Source organism: Ursus maritimus, unplaced genomic scaffold (genome assembly GCF_017311325.1).
Source record: "Ursus maritimus isolate PB19 unplaced genomic scaffold, ASM1731132v1 scaffold_15, whole genome shotgun sequence".
Classification (NCBI taxonomy): domain Eukaryota; kingdom Metazoa; phylum Chordata; class Mammalia; order Carnivora; family Ursidae; genus Ursus; species Ursus maritimus.
Window position 1 is genome coordinate 52030963 of NW_024423897.1, and position 27378 is coordinate 52058340.

The 27378-nt window shown below is 43.5% G+C and overlaps 1 protein-coding gene across 2 annotated transcripts in view; it reads right to left on the bottom strand.

The window, feature by feature from the left end:
* Nucleotides 1–27378, bottom strand: part of TRIO (trio Rho guanine nucleotide exchange factor) — a 238077-nt gene that overhangs the window by 81345 nt on the left and 129354 nt on the right. For both annotated transcript variants that reach the window (XM_040630542.1, XM_040630543.1), the window contains exons 21-32: nt 24577–24771; nt 24364–24479; nt 23538–23604; nt 22811–22920; nt 21823–21892; nt 21108–21197; nt 17725–17817; nt 15197–15308; nt 12805–12995; nt 10710–10811; nt 6910–7052; nt 6229–6328 (exon numbers count right to left, since the gene is read on the bottom strand). In XM_040630542.1, coding sequence (XP_040486476.1) covers nt 6229–6328; nt 6910–7052; nt 10710–10811; nt 12805–12995; nt 15197–15308; nt 17725–17817; nt 21108–21197; nt 21823–21892; nt 22811–22920; nt 23538–23604; nt 24364–24479; nt 24577–24771 — 1389 coding nt within the window. The remainder of the gene's footprint in view (nt 1–6228; nt 6329–6909; nt 7053–10709; nt 10812–12804; nt 12996–15196; nt 15309–17724; nt 17818–21107; nt 21198–21822; nt 21893–22810; nt 22921–23537; nt 23605–24363; nt 24480–24576; nt 24772–27378) is intronic.

Sequence of the window (27378 nt, forward strand, 5' to 3'; positions counted from 1 at the left end):
TTCCCCTGGCTCACATACTAGAACGAGAGATGCCAACACCTGATCAGGCACGGGGCGGGGGGGTGGCCAGTGAACAAGAAGCTTGGCTGGTTCACGCAGAAAAAGGCACAAGAGCTGGAAAGTAGACAGCTGACCACCACCATTACCTTAAGTCATCTGGCCCTGGAAAACAGGAAACTTTGTAAGACACTTTAACCCAAAGAAACCCGTTTGCTGAGTTTCCTGAGTGAGCAAGACTATCCTTCATCCAGAAAAGTTAATGTGAAATGACTCTTTGTCTTTGATGGAGGGGCACCAATGGGAAGAGCTAAGGAGAGACAGCCAGCTAACCAGCTGACTGGGCATCTCACCAGAAGGAAGAGCAACGAGAATAAACCTCCGGCCTCAAGTCTGAATCAAAACTATGTCATCACCTTCAACAGCAACTTTGATCGGTACTGTAAAATTTACATTAAAAAGCACTTTCTAGTGCACCATTATTTTTATAAACACTGTTGTTATATTTCTACCCAAACTTTGTGTTTTAAAAAAATCTGCCTTTTCTTAGAACTGAGGCTTTCTGGGTGGGGCTCTTGATCACAGCTCAGGGTCTTGATCTCAGGGTCCTGAGTTCAGGCCCCGCATTGGGCTCTATGCCAGGCATGGAGCCTACTGAAAGAAAAAATGAAAAGAGAAGAAAAAGAATTGAGGTTTTCTACTTTAGCGTGGGCAATTTTGTTTTTCTGATTAACTAAAATTATCAAAGACTACATTCCACTTTGTGGTTTTATGAAAGCACTTAAAAAACTTGTCAAAAATTACAAAAAACCACCGCCACTTAGGAAAGTAGAAAACAAAGATTAGCAAAAGGAAGACACAAACACCAGGTGTGCTCCATCACCCAGGCTGCCGGTGGGGGCAGGGGCCTTGTCTCCCTGTTTGTTCCTGTGCTGAAACCTGTCCTGGGCTGGCACACAGCAGGTGATCCACGGACATCTGTGAATGAATGAACCTACCCTGTGAACAGCGTGCAGTCATTTTATATGCCTGTGGCCAAAATGCAGCTAATTCCGTAGGGTTAGAGATGAGTGTATGGGGGGACGGGGTGGGAGACATGTTTTCGGCAAGAATCCCCTCTCTTCTTCAATGACTGCCCATTCAGTATGGGGGTATTTTACTGTTGAGCCACTGCAGTGCTTACGTCCAGGCACTAACACTGAGCAGTTTATTCTTGGGGCAGCTTCTAGCTCCTAATAAACACAGCTCCAAATCCACTGCTATCAACAGTGGGCAAATACAAGGACAGAGAGGCCGACACAGATGGTAATCTACAGCAGCTGGCAATGAACAGCAACAGTCCAGGAATGAGGGAGAAGGCAGCACTTTGAATGATGAAGACATAGCAATAGCTAATATTCGTTAAGCGCTCTGTACATGCTAGGCACTGCTCTCAGCACATTACACATTTTCAATATTCACAGCCCCATGAGCTGAGTAGTTAAGTACTGTCCCCCATTACAGGTGAGCTAACTGCCCAAGGCTGCTGAGGAGCAGAGCCCAGAGGTCTGGCTGGCAAGCACTTCCTTGCTCCTAACCGTCTGCTATGTGATGTAACTGCTCTGTCACACTCCAAGCAGAGTCTGGGGTATTCTGTCTGGGGAGGCTTATACTCTGTCCTGGAGAAAGGCTTCCGAATTAAAGCACTCGCTGTCGCGCTCACATGGGGGCACACCTACATGAGGGCCCAGGAGACTCGGAGCTCTGGCAAGGCCAGCAGCCTGAGTTCCTCCTCTTGCTTCCAGCACCTTCAGCCAGGGGAAGAGTGCAGAGGGAAAGCTGCGGGAGCTCAGAACCAGGCGGGGTTCCTGGCAGGGCTGTTCTGTGCCAGGTATGCCAAGGAGGCAGGCTGGAAGGAATCAGGTGGCATTTCCTAAGCAGGTTCAACACAAGTTTCCTTTCTCAGAAACGTGAATTCGGCCCCATTTTAAAATGTACACTGTAATTTACATAAATCCAAGTTCGTATTGTTAGAATGTCACTTCACAGAGAAAGTTGGTTGACTTTTTAAACAACATATAGTCTCCCAACCCCAACATAGTGCTATATAGACTTCATTAAGAGTAACTGAAACCATTTACTCTTTTAAATATGTGGATTCGTGTATTCACATCATAAGCTAAGGGCAGTTCATGCCAAGTATCAGTCTCAATTGAATTTCTCATTCATTAAAGTAAGAACTGCATTACCTTCAATGTAAAAGCAAGCTCACACTGGCCCCTGAAGGCCTGGGTCAGCTTGTCCACAGGCTCCCTCGTCTTGCTTTGGTGATTCACCTTGACCTCAAGATGCTTTGTTCTAGAGTAGCCTGTATTTGATTTCCGTATTTTCTATTTCCTTTATAATATAAATTTTTGTTATATAAAATAAACCACAGACTAATAAGGCAAATAGAAGGGAAAAGGGTTAAAAATGCTTCTTGATACACTAAAAATATTTCGCTCCACATCCAGTGCTAATGTGAATAATAAGGCCTAGACTCTAGCAGGTAATTAAATCCACATTTTATCCCTGGCTTTAACTTTCCGCTGCTGGGTGGCCCTGTGAGGGTCATCCGACCTCCCTCATCTCCTCAGTGTCCTGAAGGCTGGCTCAGCATTCTCCTCCCTACCTCAGGGAGACAAGCTCGGGACAAGTGAGATAAGAATCTGGCAACCATTTGATTTCTTTGGAATCCAAATTATATTTTCATAAGATCATTTTATCAGCGTAAGTACCATGAATATGGGCAAGAATTGCTGCTAAACTTACTTTTGGAACAAGGAGATGGCATATTTTCAAACTGATGTTTTCAAAGAAAGAAATGTGCTCATGAGGCGTGTGGTGTGTATCTATGACCTGCCGACTCAAGCTCTGTGAACAGTGTTCCCTGGAAAGAGGGCGTCTCCAGGAACCCATCCTCTGCAGACTCTTCCAGAAACATGCTGTGCGCCTCATCGAGAATTACTACAGCACTGGGCAGATAACTTTTCCTTACGAATTCTCCAAGAGGCCGAGTCAAAAACATCCCCCCACCCACTTTCTGAAATGGAACCGAAGTCCATGATAACAGCTACCTCACAACAGGCACCGTAAATTAAGTCCAACAGGCAGAATATGGTTAAATAATTTCCCTCGCCAGATCTGTCTGCCTGGTCATCAGAGGCTGCTTAAGTCTGAAATATGCAGGGTGGAAAGAACCCCGAGACAAGAAAAGTTACTGCCATCGGAGAGAAGTGGGTTTTCTGGCTAAGCCTCATTCGGTCAAACAGTGCATTTTAAAGCTGACTCAAAAAAGGATGCGGTTTCCTAATTTTCAAAATGTATTTTCCTGACTCATCTACTGACCCTGAAATATCTACTAGAAGTATAAAACGGGGAGAGCACAACAAGAAAACCCTCCGGAAGCAGAACACACAAATGCCCGCATTCATGTGATAGCAAACACATCCCTTCTTTCTCATGAGGCCGAATGGCGATGTCCTCTCCAAACTCCAGGTGTTGAGTTATCATCATGAAATCTCACATGCTCTTTATTCTCATGCCAAATACAGACCCCAAGAACTGAGGAAGGTAACTGGCTGCAGTTCTATGGTCTTAGGAAGACAGTTCATCCCTTTTTGGTATTCTGAACCTATTAAGGACCTACGAGCTCAGTGAGGGGCCTTCAGGGAAATACATGCCAGGTCCACTTAAAAGACGAGTTCTGGAGTGTCATTACTTGCAGACGGCCAGGAATCACGGAACGTCAGGCTGGGAGCCACCGGGCGGGACAGCCTCTACATAGCTCAGGTGCAGAGGCAATGTGTGTGCAGAAGTGGTCCTCAGGGAGTTCTGAACTACATAGTGAAGTCTGGAGACAATGCATCAGGATGAGGAAAGCAGAAAATGGTGAATGCCCTCCACAGGCAGAAGATTCAATAGACGGTTCTTTAAAAAGCCTCACATCCTGGTAGACTCCCAGGGTAATAAAATGGTTAATTCCTGCAAACCTATACTATTCTGGTGGTGATTTATTCCTCCTCTCTCATCGGGTACAAACAGAATTTGCTATCTTACTAGCAATAGCTTTAGGATAATGCCTCATTTTTCTATAGGACTTGTGCAGGCCTGAGTCCAAGTTCACATACGCCTATCATACTACAACAGATCCCAAGCACAACTAGTTACACTGTCCTAACGCTAGGATAGAGCCTTATTTCTGTGAACTGCAGGCAGCCACACATCAGGGGACCAGAGCTACGATGGAGGACGGAGCACAGGAACATTGCACAGGCCAGAAAGCACAGCATGCAGTGGACCAACTCCATCTGAGTGGGAATGGTTGTCAGAGCCCCTTACCAGACACGGGGGACATTTCCAAACCACCACTGCCACCCACTCATTTACACATAACACCAACTGAGAAAACAGCCCCCTTTCTTTTTGGACCAACCTCCAGAAAAGTCTTAACATAACTTTTCAAAAGGCAAAACTTTTTACATTTATTTATCTCTTTGGCAATTTCATTCAAATACCTTATTTCTACAAAGTAAACTTTAAAACTCATCTCTAGAGTAAACCCAGACCGGATCTATGAGAGTGTATTTGGGAAGAACGTGAACTTGTTAGCCCGACGGGCCAATCGATGGTCACAGTGGTGATGCTTGCCACAGCGAGTCTGTGAGGGGTCTGAAGCAAGGTGGCCGCTCCCCTCAACCTGACCTACTGTTCCTTCCTTCAGGTGGAAGTCTTGCATAAACGGACTATTTAGAGAGCTCAGTCACCTCAATTTTTTTTTTAAAAGAAAATAATCAGAATTACTCTAACAAAATGTTTTCAAGTTCAAACTTTATTTTCTGAACTAAATGGCTATGGGATGGGGCCACAGGAAACATTGCTATAACACACCAGATGCCTGACGTATCATTTCTCTTCTTCCTCATTACTACCACTGGCAAGACATATTTGCCACTGGGCTCTGAGCAAAATAAAATGAGGCACTGTTTTTCTTCTCCATCCTACTACTCCAACCATTCTAAGTTCTAGGGCTTACAATTTGGTGAACTCAAAAAATTGAATAGGAAATACAAATTCAAACCAGAAGGATCTTGAAAAAGAAATCATTGTAGGAGAGCAATACTTTTAAACCCACTTACTTCTCTCCTGGAAACTGCATTACACGCCAGAATCCTCTGCAAAACTGAGTGAGAAAAGACCCCCATCTGGGCCTCTGGGACTTGCCATCGGAAACAGTCCCTGATACCAGACCCTCTCCTGGGTCAGTAGTCGCTTCCAAAGGATGGTGAAGTCAGGACACTTCCTGGCTACAAACAAGGGGCTGTGCAAACAGCGGGCAAAGAACAGACTCCCGTGTCCCCCGCCCCCCACCCCGGAGGGACGAATGTCTCACGTGAGAAAGTACAGCTTGCATCACACAGTGGGAAACGCAGGAATTCTGAACTGGTGGCCCATGAAATAAAACCCCTATTTACCGTCAAATAACCTTTTCGGAGAATTTGGTCTAGCAGTTAGAAACAGAACACCTGCTCATCTCAGTGGGAACAGAAGACTTACTTAGCTGACACGAACGTCCCCCCACTGGCTTTTACAGAGGACTCTGGTTATCTGTGCCTCACGTCAGCCTGGATTCCAAACTCTCCTGTTGATTTCTTTTGTTGGTTTTGAGATTCTATCAGGACAGATCACGGGATACTCTGCACCCCTTCTGCAGAAGGGAGAGCTACACAGATGTTTTCGGATAGCGGCCGGATCGGCTTCCTCGCGGTCGGCATGGGTGCCTTTCCCGCATCCTGCTTACCCGTGTTCTGAGGAGCCGCCACAGGGCCCACCTGAGGATGCCGGCGCCCCTGCTTCAATCACAGCGGCTCCACTTTGATCATCGGGCCTTTGTGTAACATTTAACTAAAAATAACAGGTTCTTCTGCTTCATGTAAAATTACAAAGCTTAAACACCTGCCCTAGAGCACCCCAACAGAAAACCACGTAATGACACTGGGAAGGGCAGGCAATTTTTCCGGAGTCCTCAGACTTTACCCCTGACACCCCCAACTTTTTGTCCCTGCTCCTACTCCTAGCACCACTTAGCACATAGTGACTGTTTGGAAATGTTGGTGACAAACTGTCATTTATAGACAGAAACAGGGTGCTTCCTATCAGATCAAGACGAGCTACACCCCCAGCCTGCCAAAGAAAGTGCTGGTGACGGCTCACCTTATCACTGTCCAGTGTGTTCTGAGACGTCCGTGAGGCGATGGAAATTGTGTCTGGCTGGCTGCTCCCATCGCCCTGGCTATCCAGATCCTCTCCATCCCTGAAGAAGCAAACAAACTTTTCATTCCTGACACTGCTGGATTTCTCAAGACTGGTGGAGAGCGTCTATCAGCCGCTGCAGAGACAGATTTGTTCAAAGAGGCGCAAACTCATCTGCGTGAACGATGACAGGCCACTCTCGGCTGCGTGTCCAACATGTGTCCTCCGTGTAACGCGCACAACGGTAAGACACAGTTGTGGTAATTTCCAACGCAGAAACGAGAAACACAAACATCTAAGATATGCGATAGCTTGTCCCCGTCCCACACATGACCTATATATGAGTCCAGACTCACACTTGCAGTGGGAAAGGGCAACAGAAAGGGATGTGCATACAGCCCTTCGTTTACTTTATTTATTTATTTATTTATTTATTTATTTATGCCCTTTGTTTACTTTAAGCTAAAGGAGGTTCTTGTCTTGACAAAGCAATTTCATTGCTAAGAATGATGTTAATACGTAAACTATTAAAAAAATATTCCTCAAAATATTTAAGAAAAATGATCTTTGAAAAACAGTTAACACTGCCTTGTTCCCTCCCTACTAAGTAAACAAACCTACCCCCAAATCCCCAGCACTAACCTCCTTCCCTTCTGTCTCGTGGCCGGCGCCGTTTTAGGGATGTGAATGGGCTCCTTCAGGGCTCCTTTCAGGTGGATAGTCCTTTCCTGGATTACTTCGCGGATGTGCTTTATCCAGTCCTGCTTGTTTTCTATACTGGAAGCCTTAACAAGGCGTGAGAGTCAGTCAGGATACAGAAGCAGCCCTTTCCAGAGCCTGCACTAACCACACTCAGGTCTCCCCCATTCCGTTTCCCATTTTCAAAATAATTTCACAGCAGAACAGCAACCGCATTGCATGTTTAATTTGCCATTTTGAATATTTTTCAGTCAAAACCATTTTTATTTTAGAGCCTATATGTTACTCCACATTTCTATTTTAATAATTAATCATTCCCCAGCCCCCAAACCTTTTAAGCAGCTCTGGGTGAATATGAAAGTGCAGCCGATCCCAAGCCCAAGTGTCTCTGAAGCTATTTACGCAAAGACTAGAGGTTGGCGGTCCCTGGGCAGCTGCCCTGGTGCCCACATCTTGCTGCCTCAGGCACTGCACTCCAGGAACAACATTTGCAGAAGCCCCCATGCCCCCACTTGTACCGGTGTCCACCCCCACAGCACTCTGTGGGGTCAGGACCCCTTATCCTTGTGTCAGAAATGTGCCCAAGGCCACACGGCTGGCACAGGAAGCAGCCGGAATTCTCAGGCTGGCACTGGACGGACGGCATCCCTGTGGACGACAGAGCCCGTCCTCCCAAGCTCCGCCTTCACCTACCTCTGGCTACACCAGTAGCATAAACCAGCTAACCCACAGCCAATCACAGACCATGGGTTTACCTCAACTCCATTATAACTTTCGAGAAATATTTTCTGAAAATGACACATAGTAGATATTCAATAAGCATTTGTTGAATGAACACATAGGGCAGCACTCTTTCCAGATTTCTTCCTTTCACTTGGCCTCAAAGGAGTTTTTTTTTTTTTCTTTTGCATGTTCTGGGCCTAAGTAACAGTTTTTAATTTCCTTGTGGAAAATATCAACCTCCTATGACATAAGCATAATTCCCTTTGCAAATGACTGAAACAGTCGTCAGAGGGATTACAGCTGAGATCCTGACCAAGAGGAAGCACTTCCTCATGGTGCACCTTGTCTTCAAAAACAGAAAGTCAAGGCCCATGTTGGGAAAGGAAATTAAAATTGAGACTCGTTTTCCTATGTAAAATGTTTTAACTGGAAGATGTGTCCTTCAAGTCACTGAGAGCTAGGAACAGGGAACTAAATGAAGGATAAAAGGAGCTTCTTGCCCCCATTCCCAGATCTGAGACTGGGAAGCCGTAACCCAAATTATTCTGGGGCCGGAGGCAGGGTGATTAGGGACTGGGGGAGTCCATGCAGGAAACAGAGGTGTCTCACAGTGCAAAACTCTGAAAACTACAGATCTACTGACATTTAAATGCCTGACACAAACGTACAGGTTAAACCAAAAGAAGTGTCTCAGAAAGAACATTTGGCAGAGTTTAGAGACAACTGAGGGAAACTGTTACTATGGTTCAGAAATAAATGAAATTCTCATGATTTAATAGAGTGAAGTGATCATTACACCATGGAGAAGAATTTTCCTGACCTTAAAGAAATTAAACACGGAAAACAGGTGCCAATTTTTCAGAAATAGTAAGAGAAAGGTAAGCCAGCCAAATACTAAATAAAAGGTCCCACTTGTCTAAGAAATGGGAATAGTTTGTTTCAGACTCTTGGTAGTCTCTGTCCGTTTAAGGAAGGATTTGGAAATAGGGTTCTCCCTTCCAGAGGACAACATAAAAAGAGACCGCGGTTTTATTTTATAACTACTAGGCCATCAGTGTCATTGTCATTACCACCAGTACCTCGTCCACCTCCCTAATCAGCTCCACCAGCACTGCTCTCTACTCCGCCACCAACACCTCCACCATTATTTCCACCACCGCCTCCACCATCATCTCCACCACCTCCCCCATCATCTCCACCACCATCACCTCCACTGTCACCTCCATCTCAACCACCTCCACCATCATCTCAACCACCTCTACCACCACCTCCACCATCATCTCCATCTCAATCACCTTTACCACCACTTCTACCACCACCTCCATGTCTATCAGCAGTGCTCTGTCCACCACCACCACCTCCGCCATCATCCCCACCATCGTCTCCATCACCACCACCTCAGTCACCGCCTCCACTAACCTCTCCATCTTAGCTGGCATCTCCACCTCCACCTCCATTTCCATCACCACCACCAGCTCCATCACCGCCTCCTCCTCCACCACCATCACCACCTCTATCACCATCTCCACCTCCATTTCCTCCACCTCCTCCACCTCCATCTCCACCACCACCTCCTCTGTCTCTATCTCCACCACCACAAAGCAATCTCTAAAATGAATGAGGACATCATTTCCTTTAGTTTCTCCTTGGAAGGCAGAAAAATATTACCCAAAATCCCCCTAGAAAGCTTTCATCTGATAAAGCCTGTAGGAAGTCTTATTCATCAATTGCATCATGAGTATTTTATTATATCCTAAATGAAAGTAGTCCAAATCTGGCTAAAATATCTGGCACTATTTCTTAGATGCACCCTTTGACATCTGTCACTGTAGTAATCTGGATAAATACTTACTATGAGTTGGAAGTTTTATGGTTTTGAGTATACTTTAAAATTTTATGGCTTAGGAAAGTTCAGTTATCTAATATTTAGCTATCAGTGCAATTTATATTTTATAGGGCTTTATGCCAATACTAACAACACACTGGGTTGGTAATCATATATTCATTACAAAACAATCCATCATTTCCATGGGAATAAAGATCTTAGAAACACAATGGCTTTCACTAAAGTGCAAATTCTTTAAGAGCGAGGTACCGATGAGGAACTCATAGTTGCTGGAAATGCTGGTGAGAGATTAAAAGGAATGTACAAGACAGAATCACTGGCATGCAAGTTCATACACCAGAGTCCCATTAAGCTTTTGGCTCATCTCCCAATATTCTACAAATCTTCAGCAACATCTTCCACAAATCATCTTTAAATCACTTATGGCCTTTCCAGGCAGCTAAAAAAGACAGTTCCATCTGTATTTTCTCAAACACAGAAGGAGGGAGGACACAGGACACCCTGCGAGCCCTGTGTCTTTCATAGGAGAGGCTGGTATGATGAAAGCAGAGTTCAAATCAAATATTCAAACATATTTGGCCTCCCCCCCCCCAACAAAAAAAAGCACCCTTAGTGTTTTTGAACACTTTAAATCCTCACATTATCAGCCCCTGTAACTGATCATTATCTCCTTTTTTTCTCTGCCTCCTAACCAGAAAGCCAAAGAGCCTGGGACCCCATGAAGACTCGTGGCATGTTCAGCTCTGAAATGGCCCAAGGCCTTCACAAGTTCATCAGGTGCCTATTTCCCTTTAAAAACGAGGTGAAGTGTGCGGTGAGAACTTCTGATCCACATCTCCTTCCTCCTGTACCTCAACTCCCTGCATCTCTGATGGACTCGACTAATTCTTCTTCAGACGGCAAGAATGGGAGAAGTTTAAAGAGATTTCTCTCCATTTGACCTTTAGAGTAGACGAGCAAAGGTTTACCTCAAGGCATTTTACCACTAGAGTACCAAACTGAATTTATTCTCTGTTCTTTTTGTGGTAATCACCAATCCCAAGAGAACACAAAAAGAGCAAATAAAATGACATCAAAACCAGTATGTTTCAACAACCGGAAAAAAAAAAAAAAAGCATACACAGCCATGATAAACTTGCCCCTCTGCACATTCCCAAGCTTCAAATGAACGTACCTTAAGGACAATTTTATTATCTGAGGTTGGCGTCCTCCCCACCCACAGTGCAAATTTGCAAGGATCTCCTTCAACGTGTTCTGTGACACCCAACTCTGAGGTCTGGATAAAAAGGTAATTACATAATTAGATGACAATAATATTCCAGCGGGATACGGAACAAAGACCAAGAAAACGATTTTTGGTGACTTGCGGTCATGCCGGGTTATAACAACATAGTTTGTTTACACTGATGGGTAATCCTCAGCTCTGATTTCAGTTAAAATGAGAAAGTTTTGTTCTTAGGCCACCATGATTGGTTGCATCCCTTTTACTTCCTCTATGTACCTCTACTGGAGATCCTGATGAGGGTCAACCAGCAATCCAGAGGAAGGAAACCAAAATATCTAAAAATCCTGTTATCTGGAAAATCAAGAGTTGACCATTTTCAACTGATGAACAACAAAACGAATCTGTCTTAGTTGCAAAGGAGCTGCCGCCATGCATTTTTAGCACGAGCAAGTGGCTTCGCAGAACACACATAATGTCTTCACAGTTCAGTTATTTTCCAACTTGTTCATCAAGAGCACTACCTTTTAGTATTTCACCGATAATTTTAAGGGCTAAGAGTCAAAATTTCTCTCTGTGACATGTGCAGCTGTGATGGGAGTACGTGGAAGAGTGTAGGTGATGGTCCACATCCTCAGTCCCTCCCCCACAGTCAAGCTGACCCCTAGTGCGATCTCCCCCCTCCAGCAAAGGAAGTGATTCATAATCATGGCCTCTGAGGGGACCTTAACTTTTAAAAGATAAATTAAATGAAGATGTATCAGCTTCTAAAACAGACTAGCTCAGTCTCTGAGGATAGATTAAAGCCAGCTAGTGAAATTACTAGCCAGCAATGCTGCATTTTTTCTTTCCAGTTACAATATGATCTAAAATGATGTAAGGTGGGCCGTGAGCCAAAAGACAATCTCAAACAGGATATAAGCCAAAGAAAATGGTATGAAAATCATTAGTTTGAACTTGCAAATTCCAGATTATTATTAAAGATGATTTCTATATTGCTAGTATTTTATTACTTTGGGAACTTAATATATGGATACCATAAAAATACACGATGTAGATGTTGTCCAAATTGCAAATATCTACCAAAATTTATAAGCGATCCATCATATATAAAGAAGAAACCAAATGCTATTACATTTTCTATTCTTTCTCTGATGGTGATTTTTCATTAGTTTTGCCCAATCCTCCCCCCGCATGACCCTGCCCAGCAGCTCTGTGCTGACAGCCCCTGAGGTATTCCCATGAGGGAAACACAGAAATACAGTGGACCTTGAGGAGGACACGTGCCTGAGACTTCTCTGAGAGTCAACATGTGGTTTTATAAAGAGACTCCTTGGACTTGCGTCTCGTGGGAAAAAGGCATCAGGTATGTTCTTTTGCCAGAAAGTACACTCACAAGTTAAATAAGAATTCAAATGCAACACAGTATCCACCCAGCACTCAAGGGTAGTGAGTGCTCTCTGTACAGATGGGACTGTGGACCTTTGAAACTATTTTTGCTTATATATATTTTCTCTAATAACCATATTTTGTTATTGTAAAGGACCATAAATTAACTTATTTATTTTTCACACATTTATCTTTATTGAAAGAAAAATTCACACCTCATCATTAAGAGCCCACAGGGAGCCACCCAGGAAGGCTGCTTAATGTATGTTCCAATGTTGGTGAAAGAAAAATTAATTAGAATGATTTGAGAACTTAATTGTAGAATTCATATGATCAATTTATTTGTAAAGTTGGTTAAAGCACACAAGAGATAAATTTAAATTCACTTAAAAACTGTTTTCTCATCCTCAGGAGTCTATGGAATTTAGAAAAAGCAGGTCTATGAAGTCTAGCGAAGCTAAAACCCAGGAGCTCCCTCTAGTGGACTGGAGACCGTCAAGAGAGTTTCACTGCGAAAGATGAAAACCTTACAATTCCAGAGCTCCACATTTTAGGAGTTTGGGAGGTTAAACTGAAAGCAATGGTCATTTTTTTCTACCCGCAAGAAGACTGCAAGTGTGTTACCTTTAAATTTACAATTCTGAACGTCTATACTTACAAACAATTTGCTTTTATAAAGGTACTTGCTTCTGCCACTGGAATCTTTCACTTCTTTACTAAATACTAAGGACATTTCAAAAAGGAAGAGATGCCGTTCTCGACCCTTTCGAATTAAGGTTTTTGGGTCCCACACTTGGAAGGATTCCTGCAGAATGAGTTCTCCCTGAGACTCAATATTTTCATCAAACCCTACAACATAAAAACAAGGAGGCACAATCAATTTGAAAGAAAATAAAAAATGATGCACAGCATAGCACTGTGATGATTTAAACATTTGTTCAATGCCCATCAATTAAATCTCAGATTAGAGTTTCCTGTCGGGGCCCCCACTCCATCTTCTCTGCACTGATCCCACCTGACAAAGGATAATTCTTCCTAAAACGTGACTTTGCATTTATTTTCCCTTGTTCCAAAAAAAAAAAAAAAGAAATAAAAAAAATAAATCTCACAGATTTATTCTTTGAACTCTATCTCCTTCGGGTGGCATTCACACCATTTGAGATTACACTGAACTCCCTACTTCTCCTCGGTCTGCACTCATGACATTCCATCACACAGACCTCCTCCACCATCCAGAATGGTCCACGGACCTTCCCCCAGGCCACTGCCTACTCCCAGCCTGTGTAATGATCCTCTGTCTCTTCAGCCCAGAACACCCTTCCTGGACAGTCCACAACCGCCCCAGCCTTTCCTCTAAGGCTCTGGTCTGGCCTTCCTTGGTGAGTTCTCCCGTCTTTGCAAAATTCTCATGTGAATCAATTGCACTCCAGCCATGGGGGGGCTTTCGCTCTGCTCAACTCTTCCCAGAAGTGGTCCACTGCATGGACTTTCAGCAAGCAGGCTGGATATCTGGGGCAGGGGCTGCTAGTTCCCTCTCGACTACCGCTCTCCCCTTATTCTCCACAGACAGAAGCTGCCCCTGTGGCCACTCAATTAAGTGCTGCATTTCCCAGCCCCTGCTCTGCAGTTAGGACAGCCACGCACCCAAGCTCAGGCCATGTGGGGGAGTCTTGCGTACAACTCCTTGTTTCTGCCCTTCCAGTAGCTGTTCCTTCCCCGCCCTCTTTCCCCATTATCTTTCCGCTCGATGGAACGTTACCATGGTCTTGACATCCTGAACCCAGCCAAGCAGACAACATGTAAGCAGTGGAGAGAAAGTACAGAGAACAGAGCCTGAATCCTTGATGATGCTATGAAGGGCTGCCACACCAGCTCAGGGTCTCACATCAGAGAAAGCAAAAGCTATCTCCCCTGGCCTCTGATTTTTGGGTCTCTACGGCAAATGGTGGACCTCTGCCCCAACTAGTTACACTGCTCAATACTACTGATGATAGACACAGGATAGAAAAAGCATTTGGGGCAGGATTATTTCTTGTACATAATTGTGTACCTTGATAATAAGAGTTAAGCTCTCTAACACAGAAAGAGCCCTTTTAAACACAAGCATCCATGGAAATGTCACTTGCAAGAGTAATTTTTAGGGGCACCTGGGTGGCACAGCGGTTAAGCATCTGCCTTCGGCTCAGGGCGTGATCCCGGCATTATGGGATCGAGCCCCACATCAGGCTCCTCTGCTATGAGCCTGCTTCTTCCTCTCCTACTCCCTCTGCTGTGTTCCCTCTCTCGCTGGCTGTCTCTATGTCTGTCGAATAAATAAATAAAATATTTAAAAAAAAAAAAGTAATTTTTAAATTCATTTTTCTGACTCTCTCTTCACCACATTATACACCACCATGTTCCAGGCTCTTGCAAGTGATACAATGGATACAGACATGGGGAAACAACAAGCTTTTTAAAGGATTTTATAATCACAGGGGCTGATCTTGCCTGCCTTCCTTCCATCCATCTATCTACCGCGGACACCAGACAGCCTAAAGCAAGTGACACAAGGTGCTACTGGGGTTCTGAGTGTGGACAGCCTGTTCTCCAGTTAATGGACGAGGGCATGCTCTTAATGAGGCTGAAGCACTTGTGATCCTAGGGAAAGCAATGAAACCAATTCTTTCAAGAAAGAAGGTACTTGGGGTGCTTGTGTGGTGCAGTTGGTTAAGCATCTGACTCCTGATTTCAGCTCAGGTCATGACCTTGGGATCATAAGACCAAGCCCTGCATCAGACTCCACACTCGGCTGGGTATCTGCTTGAGGACGCTCTCTCTTCCTCTCCCTTCACCCCTCGCCCACCACGTGCCGGCACACTCACTCTCTTTCTCTCTAAAATAAATAATAAATCTTAAAAAAAAAAAAAAAGAAGGTATTCACATCTAAACTCTTTAACTCCTAATAAAACAGAGGCATGAAAGCAAGAGTTTCAGGGCATGGGAAATCCACTTATGAACAGTGCCAACGGAAAACGTAAAGATGTTCGTTAGGGACGCGAAGAGCCCGTTACCTTCCAGCATGCTGAGGTGCATGGCGTCGTTGGCTCGCTTAGGCACACTGAGCATCACCTCGAGGCCATCTTTTATCTCCCCTTTTCCTTCCTCACAGCAAGTGAGTAGCTCCTGCAAGAGACCAATACCATGAACCAGCCAAAGACCAAAAGCTCTACCAACAAGATCTTTGCAAAAAAGAAGTCTATGAAGAATCCGTGATTTTCAAGAGAACAGACTGCGGTCAACTGGGCACACATTCTCATAGAAAATGAATTACTATCCAATGGATGGAAGGATTTGTCCTGCTCAAGTCAGGATGCCTCTTCAGATCAGAGGAAACCATACGCAGTCACAGTTTAAGACGAAATCAGTGCACACATTAATTACCGAAGCTCAAAAATGACAAATAAAAATACTTAATCAGCACAGCAAAGCATAATCAGCTATTGGTTTTATTTGAAGGTCATGGCAGAGTCCAGCTAGCACCCCCGTGTGATCGTGAACTCTCCGGTGCTGTTAATGCCACACCTCACCTAACCTGGAACTCCCAGGTCAGGGGCGGGAGCAGCACCGTGCACCAGGATCCACAGTTACATGCTGTACCTTTGTGCGCAGGATGGTTACCAAAGCGCTAATGATCTAATCACACCTCCCCGAGTGTGATTATATCTCAGATCTACTCGGAGGAACATTTGCTACTAAATGAAGGATAACAAGGACCATAAATGCACGTTCTGGCAGGGTCCAAGATATTTTCTTACCAAGCGTATGAACAGTTATATTCAGTCAGTAATAGTAACCACAGCTTTCTGTGTCCTGGCAGCCCCCCAGAGGGACAGACAGGGCACTGCAGTCAGCTCTGGTCTCATACTGGATAGTTTTAGAGCAACTTGGCACCGGACAAGCACTTTCACTCATGACCAGATGGTTTTTACCTATTATTCTAAGCAGCTTGGCAAAAAAGTACTTAAATATGCTAGGTACAGAAATTAAACCTCACTGGCAGAAAACCTTCCTCACTGGGGATCTCAACAGAGTTTATTACTAAACTGCTTAAGAACCCGTGGGCAGAATAACATGAGGTTTATAAATTAGAGCCCCACTTTAATGGTGATTAACTAGATGTGAGGTCACTGAGAAAGAGATCTTCAGTGGAAACACATGCTACAGACAAAATCTTTAAATCTTGAGGACACTGAGAGGTACAATGCCTTTGCAGAAGTACAAAGCAGAAAGCTAATGCGAATATAAACAACTTAACCTCCTGACTTGTATTTCATGTTCGTGGCAAACTCATATTCCTGCAGTGAGGGTCATAAAAGCACTTAATAGGATTTTGATACAAAAGTGCAGGAGAGCTTTCCCAACAGAAATGTCCCATAACAGTATCACTTTAACAAAAGAATATAGCCACTTCTGTTTCTGGAGTTTTCTCATTAACAGAAAGATAAAAAAGAGTTTCAGGATTTCGTAACCCCATCTCTGAACTTCTTTTCTATCTGAGAAAATTACATCATCACTTCTTACTGCTGTGCTAGGGCAGCAGTGGGGACAGAGTCAGATTCACAAAATACTGTTCCCAGGATGAGTGGGCAGTTGGTTCATTCTCATGCTCTATAACATTCTCCAGCCAAGGAAATAACAGGGTAAACATTATTAGGTAGAGGCTGTAGATTCTTATTCTTGTAGTCAAGAAAATATGCGTCAATTTATATGATGCATTCTGCGGCAACGATCACAAATTCTAAGTTTCCTTTACCATTCTACTGTTAAATCCTTAGATTACTACAAATGTGAGATTTTTTTGATGTATAATTGACACACACCATTATGTTAGTTTCAAGAGTATGACATAAGGATGCGCTATTTGTATATATTGCAAAATGATCACAGCAAGTCTAGTTAACACCCGTCACCATACCTAGTTATAGGATGACTTTAACTGTAATCATCCATAACCAAGAGAAAGTGGAGGTCAGTTTGACTCAAGTACTTGGGATGTGTGTGAACAACATGTTCCATAAAGATGTGTGTGACACGTGACTAGACGTCACAGGGAGGACACTGCCTAAGGTTGTGTCCCACCTGGGTTCAGAGTAGAGCCCAGATACCAGGGACCCAGCAGTGACTGTGGGCATAGCCCTCACCCTCACAGGCTCATTTCCAGACCTGCAGACCAGCACTGTGAGGAGGTGAACTTAACGCACACAGAGCATAAAGCACAGTGCCTGGACCATGGTCAGCAAGCCATCCTGGGACACAGGGACTAAGTGATCCAGGGTTGACAGTCTCCTTTCCTTTCTCAGTCTATGTTGGGGACCAGGGCCAGTCAGTAAAGTTCAGGCGCATAATCAAGGAATAGTCCCTTATCTACCTGCTGCACGGAGAAACTGATCAGGGTACAAATGGCAATGAATTAAAAAAAGTTAATTGGCTAGGTGTTATTTCAAAAATTCAGGGTACTTTACATAAAGTGAGAGAAAAATGACAAAATAATAATGCACAGTTCACAGAATTTTGCAGGCAGAAGATGCTTCATACATACTTTTAAAAGAAGTTGATACTTTGTTATTCGCTGAACTGGCTTAATAAGGTAAGAAGAGATGGAATTGGCTAATCCATGCCGCTGCTGTATTTCCTGAATTAAGAAAGAAAAATTTATATACTGATGAACGTTACTGGGTAAATTAGATAGCATGAATTAAAGCTTTACATTTTTTACCTCCACAATGAATACACACCTATCATTCTAGAAATAAAAAGTAGAAATCACTATTTATTCTTTTAATGTGCTGAACATAAGAATAAGTTAATCACTTTGAACCAGAAGAGAGCAGTGCTCAGTCTGGATTCCTGGCTTTCACGTGCAGACGTCAAACAGGCCAAGCCCACGACTCCCAGCTACAGGGCCCGTGCTGGCCTGGCAAACCCCCAACCCCCGGGGCCAGCCCTAGCGCCATTCAGCCACGGGACACTGAGCCACGGACTGGACGCGCCCTCGTTTTGGAGATTAATCTTTTGCTATTTATGTATCAAGAGTTTATCCCTTTATACAGCTGAAAAGTATTCCATTTCATGCATACCCCACAAAACATTTGATATTGTAATGTCTTTTGAATACCTTGTTTTAATAACATTCAGAAATGCATCTCTAATATTCCTAAACACCAATCTCACTATTTTTGTTGACATTTTTAATATCTTATCATCATCACATTCATATCATACCTCACTATTCGAAAATGACAAGACAGAAATGAATATCCAATGGGAAAAATTATCTTCAACAAATGGTGTTGGGAAAACTAGACAGCAACATGCAGAAGAATGAAACTGGACCACTTTCTTTCACCACACACAAAAGTAAACTCAAAATGGAATAAAGGCACAGATGTGAGACCTGAAACCATAAAAATCCCTAAAGAGAGCACAGCCAGTAATTTCTATGACATTGGTTACAGAGACATTTTTCTAGATATGCCTCCTGAGACAAGGAAAATAAACACAAAAATAAACTACTGGGACAACATCAAAATAAAAAGCTCCTGCACAGCGAAGAAAATAATCAACAAAACCAAAGACAACCTACTGAATGGAAGAAGGTATTTGCAAATGACGCATCTGATACAGGATCAGCATCCAAAATATAAAAAGAACTGATACAACTCAACACACACACACACACACACACACACACACACACACACACACACAATCCAATTAAAAAGTAGGCAGAAGATATGAATGGGCATTTCTCCAAAGACATACAGATGACCAACAGAAATATGAAAAGATGCACACCACCACCCATCACCAGAGACATGCAAATCAAAACTATAATAAGATATCATCTCGCACCTGTCAGAATGGCTAAAATAAAAAATACAAGAAGGTGTTGGCGAGGATGTGGAGAAAAAGGAACCCTCTTGCACTGTAGGTGGGAATGCAGACTAGTGCAGCCACTCTGGAAAATAGTATGGAGGTTCCTCAAAAAGTTAAAAATAGAACTAACTACCTACAATCCAGGAATCACAAGACTTGGGTATTTACCCAAAAAATAAAGACACTAATTCAAAGGGATACATGCACCCCTACGTTTATAGCAGCATTATCTATAATAGCCAAATTATGGAAACAGGCCAAGTGTCCACTGACTGATGAATGGATAAAGAAGATGTGGTTTACACACACACACACACACACACACACACATACACAGAGGAATATTACTCATCCATCAAAAAGAATGAAATCTTGCCATTTGCAATGACGTGGATAGAGCTAGAGAGTATTACACTAAGTGAAATAAGTCAGAGGAAGACAAATACCATATGATTTCACTCAGATGTGGAATTTAAGAAACAAAACAGATGAACAAAGATTAAAAAAAGAGAGAGAGAGACACACACACACACACAAACCAAGAAACAGACTCTTAACTATAGAGAACACACTGATGGTTACCAGAGGGGAGAGAGTTGGGGAGGGTGGGGGAAAACGGGGATGCAGATTAAAGAATATACTTATCATGATTAAAATATAAAATGATTAAAGAAAATAAAGACAAAAACGGCTATAAGAGCAGAGTATTTTTCCAAAACACCTGACAAAGGTTTNNTCCTGCTGAAATAATAAAGCCTCCTTTTCCTAAAAAGCTGTTAAAAAAACCCCAAAACTTCTGTGCTTCTAAAATTTTACTTTGGAAGGTAGGGGCAAAGAACAGAGGGGTAAGAGGATGACCTCACTCACAGGTCAGCAGCACACCTAACACCACAAACACCACGAAGCTCACTGAGCCCCAGACAATGTGCGATCATCTGTACCATGGAGACTGAAGGCAGACGTCTGCAAGATCCCTAAATCAGATAAGCATAATTTCCTTTATCTTTAAAGGTGTTTTAGGGCAAAGGGTATTTTTAAATGGCTTGATTCCAAAGCCATTTGATTTGATTCAATTTGCCACATGATCTGCGTACTCAGGTCTTACCGAATTCTAACTCCACATACAGCCGTGATGTTGAGTTTCATCTGATGGTAAAAAGCGAGGGAGGTGTGAAAAACTGACAAAAAAGGGGGCACTGGGCTGGGTGAACTGACTTGATACTTACAAAGGCAGTGATGTAGAATTACTGGTCACGAGAATGACAACTAAAATAGGGCCATCTACAGGCCTTCATGGCAAAGACAGAAGCTAAAATGTATTCTCATTTCCCAGATGTCCAGAGAAGAGTATCACGCATGGCCACGCACAAGCATAAGGACAGAAACTAATCTAGTACTCTTGCAATCTTGTACACCAAATTACACATGACACTAAAAAGTACTCTTTTAATCATGATATATTTGACGTTTGACTATATTCTGGAGACCCAAGAAGCTTTCTGTATATTATTTCTATAAGGCTCCAACCCCCTCTGTACAAAATAACCTCCCTGCAATATCTTTCAAAAAAACCTACATGTAGGACCTACATGTATGCTTACACCAGTGGGAATATAATTAATGAGCCTCCCAATGGTCCTAGTTGTTACAGCGCTATCTGTAAAAATTTTACTGATAAGCTACTTTTGGAAATTGATCACATGATAAAAATGGGAAAAATGAATAAAAAAGATTCAAAGGTTCAAAGATTCTTTTTGCTTAAGAAAAAGCAGCTTAATAGTTTACACCTTCTGGACATGATATTACATATAAGAATTAATGATTATATGTAAATAGTAAGTCATGTTACATACACATGTACCTGTTAAAATCTTAGAAGGATCTTTTGAAAACAGAAGAAAACAGAAGAATATCCCATCATAAATGTGACAGATAAAAATGAAAATACTGTACCATCCGTTAGGTGAAAGCTATGAGTAGCGTTGCATTTTATGTTTACCAAACACGATGAAGATTTCACTGCTTCACCAGGAATCTCTTACTTACATCAAAGTAGGATCCCGCATGCTCTAATATCAGCTGAGTAGAATCAGGCTTATTTTTGCAATATGTGACATACATCTGAAACTTGTCTGCCTATAAACAACAAAAAATTAGAAGGTCTCTCTCAAGTGGCAATAAGTCAATATATGATACCTTTGTGTAGAAAAGTAGCAATGGGGATAAAGGAAATTGAAGCTCTACATAAAAGAAACCCTATTTTATACAGAAAGCTGTTAAAAATAAGAAACACATCCTACTGCTACCACACTCCTCCAGAAGCCTCCCCTGGCCCGGTAAGTTGGGGCTGGGCACACCCTCCCTGTCTCCACAGCGGCCGGTGCAAACCTGGGCATCATGCGAAGAGGGCAGGGCACTGACACCAGGCGACTGTCTGCCTCTCCTCTGCACACGTAAGCCCTCCCCCCGCACACCCTGGCCCCCCAGGCATGGCTGGGCACTCACGTTCACCTGTGAATCCCCAAGGCCATGCACAGGCCCAGCACATTAAATGTTCCATTTCAAACCATCACTACTACCAATAAAAAGCTCACTCCACATTACTATCTAGTTGGAGAATGTAATTCTTAGATGCAAAGTCCACTTCTCCATAAGCGGACACCATAGAAGATGGTGACATAAAAGAAATGAACCATATTCCTTCTAACTTCCTGCAAAGCCACCAAACAATTGTGAGAACAAGTAGCTGAGGTGTCATTACCCAAGTAACAAAGCAATGTCCAACGTCCTCTGGCAACTGCTCATATTTTTCCAGCTCTTTAAGGAATATGCTGCAGAGAGTAAAAATGGTATCGTATTATTAAGACGTTTTAAAGCACTTTACTAGTGAGATAAGCCAGAAATCAGAGCATGCCAAGCATACCGTTTCAATCAAGTGCAGTGAAAAATCTGTGCCCTCTAGATTTTAAAGATTTAACAAAACGTGAAGCTCTTAACTAGACTAAATTATTGTGACTTTCAAATAGCTAACATGTTTGGCCTTCAAACACTTTCTAATACAGACTTTAACCTAGCAGCTTACTTCTGGGCGAGTGCTTTGTTCAGTAGCTACGGATGTTATTCCGCATACAAACAAACACTCAGAAGAAGCCATTTAGATTTCAGCGTGTTTTGCAGGGGTGGGGGCTGGGGAGTGAGGAAGAGTCTGGCAGCTTTGGCCCCAGCATGATCTTTCCACAGGCTACTGGGCTGCACAGATTTCTTCAAAACAAACAAACAAAACACCTTAAAAATAAAACCATGTGCCTCCTGTGGCCAATGGACAGCACATTTTATTTTGGTCAGACTACACATCTGCTCTGTCCTCAGTTCCCTCTTCCCTCTTGCTGGAAAAGACCAAACATGGGCCAGCAGCCTCAGAGAACTCTCCTTTAATTCTAAGAAGTAACTGACGTAGCAGCTGGTGACCCAGCTTCAGGGAAGTCAGGGTTCCTCCAAAAACAGTGTTCACACTTTCTCTAATGTTATTTCTATGGCAGGAGAGTACACAGAAAAAGCTGGGTCTCCATGAAAACAGTCTCTACAATGTCGGTCTTTTTGACGAAAGCCTGGCAGGCGTTATCCGAGTTTCAACAGAATCATGAAATGGATGCTTAATTTAGTCGGAAGCTTTCATTTCTTGTTATGAAACTTCAGCACAGTGTCTAGATTTCAAGAGTAACCAGCTCCCCAAAGATAAAGCCACTCACTTATTATGAAACTCATAGATTTCCTGCATGTTCCCGAAGATAACAAGCTCTCTGTTTACGATGCCGGCTGGGATCTCCTCCACCCCGCTGGTCATTTCCCACAGGTACGTCTGGCCAGGAGGGAAGCAGAGGAATTACACAAAAACCCGCAGCACACGTCCAAGAAACAGCTACTCCTGACATCTCTGATACATACCCAGGGTTCATGATCACTGAAAAATACATCTGAAGAATGCAACCTCTGACAAAACAACATGAAAAACTTTTTCCCGAAAAAGCCCCCCCCCGGCCCCCCACCATTGCTATGAGCACTTGAGAGTCATTCCTACACGCTCCAGCTCAAAACTTTCTATCCCCGCTTCGAATTTTGGAGTTAACCTACTCTACGAGGTATGACAAGTATTCTTTAAACTACTTAGAGTATGAGTTGCCAGTCATAATTAGTAGGCACATTTCTCTGAAGCTGCTGTAAAATTCTATACAAAGAGAATGTCAGCCAGGCCGTCATGTGATGAACGGAATGAGAGGATTAATGCTGTATCATCTCTGTGATGAGCAAAACACAAGCCTGGAACCTCACAGAAGGGTGGAAACAAGAAAAACAGGCTGCTTAAGCGCACTTAAAATCTCAAAAACAACAAAAAGTGTGATTAAGAATTACCAACAGGTAGGGATAACTAGTACGCTTAGGCAGAATCTAAATAAACAAGCAAAAAAACTTACTTACATCCATACACTCGCGGAGGTCTCTTACGTAGGCCTTTTCAGTTTGAATTAGCTCAGCCATGATGAACCTTCAACAGAGGAAGACAGCGAGGGGCTCAGTTTACAGGCAGGACGCACGCTGATTTTAACTACCTACTTTGGTGGTTTATAAAATAATAAGGCGGTTTTAAAAGCATCAGTCAGTAAGGTGTTCTGGGGAATTAAATCAAGAACAGACAGAACAGTAATAATATGCAGCCACCGATTCAAAGGAAAAACCATTCTGGAAAACAGTCTGTTGAGGTCCCTGCAGGTCAGGGTTCCTCACTCAGCACCACCGACATGTGGGGGCAGATAAGGCTCTGCTGGGGGGCTGTCCTGTGCAGTGGAGGACGTCAGCAGCATCCCCGCTCTCCACACACCAGATGCCGTAGCATGCCCCCCTCCCATGGGTCTCCACACGTGGTGGAATGTCCACCAGCTGAGAACCCCAGGTTTAGGACAATCACGTCTTCAGGAATGTCGAGTATAGTTTACTAACTGGCAACTCTGAAACAGAGCCACCTGTGTTATTTCTCTCATTAGCATAACTTACTGATGACCAATGACACTAAAACAATTTGTCAACCCCGTAGGAAATGGAGGCACAGGGACGAAAACAAGACACGGTTTCTGAAGCAGGTGACAAGGGGACAGTGGAGTCTGGGTTGCAAAAACGACGCATGTTCAGAGCATCACAACGGATTAGTGCCATTTGGTTTCAAAGCACACACAGAAGCGTGTTTGTCCAAGTGACGTTTTCTTCACTTTTTCAACGAATCCCAGCAGATTCTGAGAGACTGGCTTACTCTTTCCTGCGGGCCGACTTCCGTTTCTCTTCGTTAAGCTCGTGAGCAGCATCCCGAAGCTTCACCTCCGACCCAGGGACACTGGCAGGGATTATGTCTAGCTGAAGACTTTTGCTCTGTGGAGGAAGAGAGCCAAGGAACTTCAGTTAATTAAATCCGGGAGGACACGAGGAAGAACACCATGATTTACCCTGTGTGCACAAAGCAATTTACCGATTTGTTGGAATCTGAAGAAATCCCCAGGGCTTTCTCCAAAGAGGTCCTGTACTTCTCCATCCGCAGAGAGAAATCTCTGTACCTCTTATCCACGGCAGTCACACATTTTTTTATCTCTGCTGCATGGGCATGCCCTTTTTCACAAAAGCCATCAGCCAGCTGTATCAATAGCTTCACTCTCTCTTTGGTTTGCTGCAAAAAAACAACAGGAAAGTATTGTGAGGCAAATGAACTCAACTGCCAGAAACCAGAAACATAGTGGCAACTTGCCTACCACTCTGAGCTCGGAACCGGGAAAAACTGCTGGGGACAGAAACTTCCACCAAAGCTCCAAGTCCACCAATTCTTTTCCCTGATCCTAGCTGAGCTACCTTTCCTCAGCTTTCCACAAAGAATGGCAGGTTTATGACCTCGAAAACAACCAGACAAAAATCTAGACTTTCTTTCGACAAGGTCTTCTTCGGGTGGATGCCCAGGAGGTACCCGCTGAAGGAACAAAGGAACAAAGGGACAAAGGAATGCTCACTCAGGCTGTTCCCTCTACGGCCCCTCGAGTCTCCACCACCGAAGGGCTGCACGCATTGGCTACCAAGACACTTCCCTGCTTCCTGCAGGTTTATTCCCTGCGCCCGTCTAGGGCAGCCGTGGTCTGAGATGCTGGCTTTCCTGCCGCGTAGGTAGCAAAGGATCTCCCCAGGGCAGACACTCAACAAAATGCTTGAAGCAACTCCATGTAGCAGATTCATTTCTTCTTCAACTCTCAGTAGAGGTGGAGGAAAATCACTAGTCAGGAAATTATCTTCGTAGAGGTGTTCTAAATGCTCTTCCCTGTTTTAGAACTCCCTCTCAAAAAAAATTGTTTTGTTTGTACATGTACTTAGAGAAGATATTTTAATTAAGTTAAACAGAACTTTCTTACTTTTCTTAAAGTTAAGGATAAGCCTAAAAAACTCATTTAGGATTTATGGCAGTGACTTCACTCAGCTCTGATTTTTCACTACATCCTTTCCGTGTGTTCCGACGACGAGGCTTCCTTCAACGTTCCCACTGGTGCTTCCAATGAGCACAGTTACTTCTCTTGCAGGCAACCTGATTTTCTCCATTAACCTTTATCTAGAGAATCTCTATGCCTAACATTCAGGAAGCTGACTTTAAAAATCCCCAACAGGTGTACGTGAGAGCAGAGGCCTCAAAAAAGAAAAAAAAAATCCCCAAAAGGGTAAAGGTCGGAGCTCAAAACCTGGATAAATTATCTTAGTTTATACAGTAAGTCTGAGGCAGAATTCACTAGGGAACCTAGTGAAGCCAGCTGTAAAAATCCTCAGGCTCTGCACAAACACCCCGGACGACTGAGCTACGGCCGAGTGCCTGACTGGCAACAGCGTCCCGCATGCAGGCCCCACACGTGTTCCCTGCCCCGGGACCCCTCCTGCCTGGAATGCTATTCCCCCAGATGTCTCTGTGGCTCCTTTATGTCTTTGCTTGAGTAAAGGCCACCTTCTCCACAGGCCCTCCCTGACTCCCTTAAAATTGCAACTCCCCCTTCCTGACCAGCTACCCTTACCCTGTCAAGGATCACCTTCCAACAAGGACCCGGTTTACTTATTACCGTTACTGGCTGCCTGTCTCTTGTTTGAATTTAACCACCACAGGCCAGGGATGTTTGTCTGTTTTGCTTACTATCTCACTCACTTCCATGTGCCTGGCATGTAATGGACATTTACCAAATATTTTCTGAGACAATAAGTTAACATTAGATTCTTTGTGCAAGTATGTATATGCCTATAACTTTAATGGGCATGGTAGTTACTCTTAACAGGCATTCATATAATACTTTTCAAAAAACGAGTGAAAACAGAACTCAGATATAATCATGTCTCTGTGAAAAAAATTAACTATTGCAGATTCTATTCAAGCTGTTCATTGGAAAAAATCAGCAGAACTTAAACCATCCTGAAGTTTATAGGGCTTTCATCTGGTATGGAAATGAACTCAAGTACAGTGAGCTAAAGGGAAAAGATATGTCAACCAAAAAAAATTTCTTTAAAAATTTTATTTATTTATTCGACAGAGATAGAGACAGCCAGGGAGAGAGGGAACACAAGCAGGGGGAGTGGGAGAGGAAGAAGCAGGCTCATAGCGGAGGAGCCTGATGTGGGGCTCGATCCCATAATGCTGGGATCATGCCCTGAGCCGAAGGCAGACGCTTAACCGCTGTGCCACCCAGGCGCCCCCCATTTTTTTTTTTTTAAAGAGAAGTAGAGGCAGAGGGGAGGTACAGAGGAAGAAGAGGGAGAGAATCTTAGGCAGACTCCTTGCCCAGCACGAGCCCAATGCGGGGCTTGATCTCAGGACCCTGAGATCATAACCTGAGCCAAAATCAAGCATCAGACGCATAACCGACTGAGCCACCCAGACGCCCCTCAACCAAATCTTTTCACTTATCAACATGACACCTTTCTGGATATGTTAAGACTAATTATAAACCAAATAAAGAAGTCGAAGTTTCAGACTTGGAAGCATAAATTCCAAAAGGGACTTAACTTAGAACCATTATTAAGTTTTAATATCAAAGAGAATTAACAGGAGTATGGCCAGACTGTTAACAAACTGGGTTGCCTAGATAAGGTTACACTGCTGTGTACCCAGACACTAATGTGCTGAGAAGCACAAAGAAGGTTCTGTTGTGACACCCTGGGAGCACTTCTCTTGCCCTGTCACAGCGCCATCCATGAAGGGTGCTCTGAGTTATGTGTATCCTTAACGAGGCAAGAAAACTTGTTTCATATTGTAAGCACT